The sequence below is a fragment of the Muntiacus reevesi genome, chromosome 9 (genome assembly GCF_963930625.1).
Source record: "Muntiacus reevesi chromosome 9, mMunRee1.1, whole genome shotgun sequence".
In the NCBI taxonomy this organism is placed as follows: Eukaryota; Metazoa; Chordata; class Mammalia; order Artiodactyla; family Cervidae; genus Muntiacus; species Muntiacus reevesi.
In genome coordinates this window covers 10,757,860-10,763,859 of record NC_089257.1, presented here as the reverse complement: position 1 = coordinate 10,763,859, position 6,000 = coordinate 10,757,860, and the positions used below count along the sequence as shown (strand labels likewise).

At 38.2% G+C, this 6,000-nt stretch overlaps 1 protein-coding gene across 1 annotated transcript; it reads right to left on the bottom strand.

Annotated features, from left to right (window-relative positions):
- LOC136175170 (olfactory receptor 4A47-like) lies at positions 1 to 930 on the bottom strand. The gene has a single exon (XM_065945490.1). The coding sequence runs from the start codon at positions 928 to 930 to the stop codon at positions 1 to 3; it is 930 nt and encodes a 309-aa protein (XP_065801562.1).
- Positions 931 to 6,000: the final 5,070 nt, after the last annotated feature.

The following is a 6,000-nucleotide window of genomic DNA, read 5'->3' as shown; positions in this document are numbered from 1 at the left end:
TTACTTAAAATGAGATATGATGTTCCTTCTCCAGACCTTCTTCATAGCACTAGTTAACTCAGAGTTTCTTAGGCTGTAGATTAATGGGTTCAGCATGGGGCTTATGACTGTATAAAACACACTCACAGATTTGTCAATGGGGAAGGTCTTAGCAGGTCTCGCATACATGAAAATGCAGGGAACAAAGAAGCAAATAACCACGGTGATGTGGGAGCCACAGGTCTGGAGGGCTTTCCGCCTCCCTTCCTGACTCAGGTTCTTCAGAGAGTGCAAGATGACTCCGTAGGAGACGAGTAAGAGCAGAAACACAGCAGTGCAGATCAGTCCTCCATTAGCTAGCACTAAGATGCCAGTGACATAGGTGTCAGTACAGACGAGTTTCAGTAAAGGGAACATGTCACACATAAAGTGATCAATGACATTGGGGCCACAGAATGGGAGCCTGTAAACAGTGCCAAGTTGAATAATTGAGTGCAGAAAACCTCCAACCCAGGACACCACCAGCAACACAACACACACCCTCTGCCTCATGATCACCAGATAATGCAAGGGCTTACAGATAGCCACGTAGCGGTCATAGGCCATCACCAGCAGAAGTAGGATCTCAGATCCACCAAAAAAGTGCTCTGTAAACAATTGAGTCATGCAAAATTCAAATGATATGATTTTTTCCCCTAAGAACAAGTCTGAAATCAGTCTAGGTGTAATACAAGAAGAATACGTGACATCCATAAATGATAAGCTAGCAAGAAAAAAGTACATTGGTGAGTTCAGGGTCTTACTGACAGTTATAGTCACAATAATGACCAGGTTACCCATCAGGGTCAAAATGTAGAAGAAGAAGAACATAACAAAAATTACTTTCTGTTCCTTTGGATTCTGAGTGAGGCCCAGGAAGACAAAGTAAGTTACATTGTTCCTTGGTTCCATCCAGTCTGGACAGAAGCTGAGTTCAGGTATTAGAAGCAGTTAGTCTAAAAGACAAGGGGAAGAACATTTAAATTGAAAAAAAAAAAAAAAAAAAAAAAAAAAACACTTCAAGGGGAAAACACTTAAATGCACAATTGTTTGTTTACACATTCACTTGAAGAATGTATGTAGAACGTCTATTTTTGTCTAATATGTCACGGACATTTTGATTACAAGTTGAGTAAGGCATAGTTTCTTTCCCTCAGTGATATGGTACATAACAAGGGATCAGGCAATTCCAGACCCAAGTTATATATGCCATTAATATTTGGCTTCCCTGGTGCTCAGATGGTGAAGAATCTGCCTGCAGTGCAGGAGACCTAGGTTTGATTCCAGGATTGTTAACATTCACTGGAGGAGGAAATGGCAACTCACTCCATTATCTTGCCTGGAAAATTCCATGGAGAGAGCAGCCTGGAAAATTATAGTCCAAGCAGTCACAAAGATCAGACATGACTGAGCAACTGTATTTTTTTTTTTTTTTAATGAATATTACACAGTGCTTAGGATCACAGGTCCTTCAGATGGTAAAAGCGTCTGCCTACAGTGAGGGAGACCCAGGTTTGATCCCTGGGTCAGGAAGATCCCCTGGAGAGGAAATAGCAACCCACTCCAGTACTCTTGCCTGGAAAACCCCATGGAAGAAGGAGCCTGGTAGGCTACAGTCCATGGGGTCACAAAGAGTTGGACATGAATGAATGACTTCACTTTCACTTTCCTTCACTTTAGGAGTATATCAAACTGTAATCAAAGAAGGCTTCCTGGAGGAAGCAATGCTTTGGTTGAGTTTTTTAAAAATTGAAAGCATAAAATAGATGGGAGAGAATTCCATGAAAAAGTGCATCACTTATAGAGTCAGAAAGTATAATAAATTAGATCCACTTAAGGTAATTTACAGTGTAGGTAGATCAAACTGAACAGAAGATCCTGTCATGAATTGTCTCAAACCTCACTGACACGTCTTAGGTCTTGAGGTGGATATTTCCCTTTTTCTGACCAGTAAATGATACCACAGTCTAATTTTGGGTCAGTCCCTGTTTCTCCCCTAATTTTCAAACATGTGTATGCAATAAGGCTGCATATTGTCACCCTGGTTATCTAACTTAGATGCAGAGTACATCATGAGGAACACTGGACTAGATGAAGCACAAACTGGAATCAAGTATTCCGGGAGAAATATCGATAACCTCAGATATGCAGATGACACCACCCTTATAGCAGAGAGTGAAGAAGAATTATAGAGCCTCTTGATGAAAGTGAAAGGAGTGGAAAAGTTGACTTAAACCTCAACATTCAGAAAACTAAGATCCTGGCATCTGGCCCCATCACTTCATGGCAAATAGATGGGGAAACAGTGGAAACATTGATAATCTTTATTTTGGGGGCTCCAATATCACTGTAAATGATGACTGCAGTCATGAAATTAAAAGGCATTTGCTCCTTGGAAGAAAACTTGTGACCAAAATAGACAGCATATTAAAAAGCAGAGACAATAAATTTGCCAACAAACTGATCCATCTAGTCAAAGGTATGGTTTTTCCAGTGGTCATGTATGGATGTGAGAGTTGGACTATAAAGAAAGCTGAGCACTGAACAATAGATGCCTTTGAACTCTGGTGTTGGAGAAGACTCTTGAGAGTCCATTGGACTGCAAGGAGATCCAAACAGTCCATCCTAAAGGATGTCAGTTCTGAATATTCACTAGAAGGATTGATGCTGAAGCTGAAACTCCAATGCTTTGGCCACCTGATGTGAAGAAGTGACTCATTAGAAAAGACCCTGATGCTGGGAAAGATTGAAGGTGGGAGGAGAAGGGGACAACAGAGGATGAAATGGTTGGATAGCATCACCAACTCAATGGACATCAATTTGAATAAACTCCGGGAGTTGGTGATGGACAGGGAGGCCTGGCATGTTGCAGTCCATGGGATCACAGTGTGGGACACAACTGAGCAACTGAACTCATATGCAACATCTCTAATTTTGGCATAGTTTACTGGCAATGTAGTATTTACAAAGCTAACTTTTAAAAGTTCTACTATAAATATAAGCATTCTCTATACAAAATTTCAACAGGTGCTCCCTATTTATCTATTAAATCCTATTATATTCCACACTATTATTCAAACAAAAAAATTCAATGCTCTTCACTCTTTGATACTCATAAAAATTTAATAATTCTTATTTACCCTATTTTCAAAATGTATCACAAGTTTGATCATATCCTACTTCTTAATTTCTTCCTGGTCTACTGCTGTAGCCTCCTGTCAAATCTCTCCATGTTTATTCTGGCCTCCAAAAACTGATTCCCTTGAAGCAGCCCAAATTGTCCTTTTAAATTTTATTCTGATGAAATCATCCTGCCGCTGAAAAGTCTTAACTGTATATTCCAATCACAGACCCATAGTTTAATGTATCACATTTAATGTTTAGAGTAAGAAGAATGGGAATTCCCATTTTATAATGGAAGAAACTAATGCTCAGGATATCCCATTCATTTCCCTCAAAATCACATATTTTTAAGGTTTACATCTAGAACTGAATCTAAGTCTGATTGATTTCAAAGTATTATTATTTCTTTTACAATAAAGAACATTCCACGCTTGTGAGTTTGGTTCTTATGATTTACCATTAGTCTTACCTTTAGAGGCTTCTTCAGAATCTAAATGATGCCTTTAAGTTACTCGTAAACACTAAGAATTATTTTTCATCCAGTTTGACAACAGAGGGCAAAAGGCTGCTTTATTATTTGAGGATCAATTTGATTTCATTTGGCTGTCTGTCCATTTTCCTCATGGAGTCTCATGATTATTCAAGTCATTTTTATGTGCAGTGTAGATTATTTGAAAGGAATTCCAGGGTGCATACAGAAAAACAAAAGTTTATCAAATTAGAAATTTATCAAAATGACCAAGAAATTCTGTATATACATAAAAGATATCAAGTAGCCATTCCCCAGGAAAATTTTTCACAAGTAACTTCTTTCTACTAACTTGAAAAAGAAAAATAACATTTGGTTGTTTAGCCCTTCTCATTCTGTCATGCTAGCTGGCCAGTTAGTTGACCTAAGATTTTGAAAGATATTCGTGTGATTTTTTTTAAGTCATACTTTAAGCCTAAGAAAAGACCTCAGGAAAACTCAATGCCAGTTACTAAGTGGATAGCATCTTCTTACACTTAGGCGTGAAGATTACGGGCTATTTCATCCCTTCCAGCTGCAATTATCCTTGAGTCTTAGAATTGGAATATGTCCAAGACTGATTCCTATTTAATTAATTCACTGGGATTTTCCCCAAAGTTTTTAAAGATCATCTATATGCAAAGTTTTTATTGGACAAGTCACATAATTCATGTCAGAAAGGTCCAACATGGGAAAAACTCTTCATAAGAATGAGAACTTCACGAGAAAAAAAGAATCGTCATGAGACCAAAGACAACCAAAATTAATATATAAACCCAGTCATTTTACTCCAGTGAACAGATATGTTGTGTATTTCCCCACCTGCAATAGCATGATTTTCTATCCTTTTATTTAAGATGTAATTTAATCACCTTAAATTTTGGTTAGATATATGAAAGCTACATCAGAAAACACAGTTAAATGCCTTAAAGTAAAATATGTAGCAGCTAATTTTAAATTCACTGCTGCGAATAAAAAAACAAAAAAAAAAATTCACCATCTTGGTTATCTGGTTTGTTAAGATCTTTTTTGTATAGATCTTATGTGCATTCTTGCCACATTTTCTTAATATCTTCTGCTTCTGTTAGGTCCATAATATTTCTGTCCTTTATTGTGCCCATCTTTTCAAGAAATATTCCCTTGGAATTTCTATTTTTTTTGAAGAGATCTCTAGTCATTCTCACACTATTATTCTCCTTTATTTCTTTGCATTGATCACTTAGGAAGGACTTATCTCTCCTTGCTATTGTTTGGAATTAAGAAAAGATGGCAAGAATACACAGAAGAACTGTTCAAAAAGATTTTCATGACCCAGATAACCACAATGGTGTGGTCACTCAGCTATAGGCAGACACCCTGGAGTCCAAAGTCAAGTGGGCCTTAGGAATCATCACTGCAAACAACGCTAGTGGAGGTGATGGAATGCCAGTTGAGCTATTTTAAGACCAAAAAGATGACACTGTTAAAGTGCTGCACTCGATATGCCAGCAAATTTGGAATACTCAGCAGTGGTCACAGGACTGGAAAACCTGTTTTCATTCCAATCCCAAAGAAAGGCAATGCCAAATAATGTCCAAACTACCATACACTTGACTCATCTCACACGCTAACAAAGTAATGCTCAAAATTCTCCAAGCCAGGCTTCAGCAATACATGAACCGAGAATGTCCAGATGTTCAAGCTGGATTTAGAAAAGGCAGAGGAACCAGAGATCAAATTGTCTACATCTGTTGGATCATCAAAAAAACCAAGAGAGTTCCAGAAAAAACATCTACTTCTGCTTTATTGACTATGGCAAAGACTATGTGCGGATCACAATAAACTGGGGAAAATTCTGAAAGAGATGGGAATACCAGACCACCTGACCCGCCTCCTGAGAAACCTGTATGCAGGTCAAGAAGCAACAGTTAGAACCGGACATGGAACAACAGACTGCCTCAAATTTGGGAGAGGAGAACATCAAGGCTGTATTTTGTAATGCTGCTTATATAACTTCTATGCAGAGTACATCATGCAAAAGGCCAGGCTGGATGAAGCACAAGGTGGAATCAAGATTTCCAGGAGAAATATATAAAACCTCAGACATGCAGATGACACCACCTTTATGGAAGAAAGCAAAGAGAAACTGAAGAGCCTCTTGATGAAAATGAAAGAGGAGAGTGAAAAAGCTGGCTTAAAACTAAACATTCAAAAAACCAATATCTTGGAATCTGGCCCCATCATTTCATGGCAAGTAGATGGGGAAACAATGGAATCAGTGACAGACTTTATTTTCTTGGTCTCCCAAATCACTGCAGATGGTGACTGCAGCAATGAAATTAAAATACACTTGCTTCTTGGAAGAAAAGCTA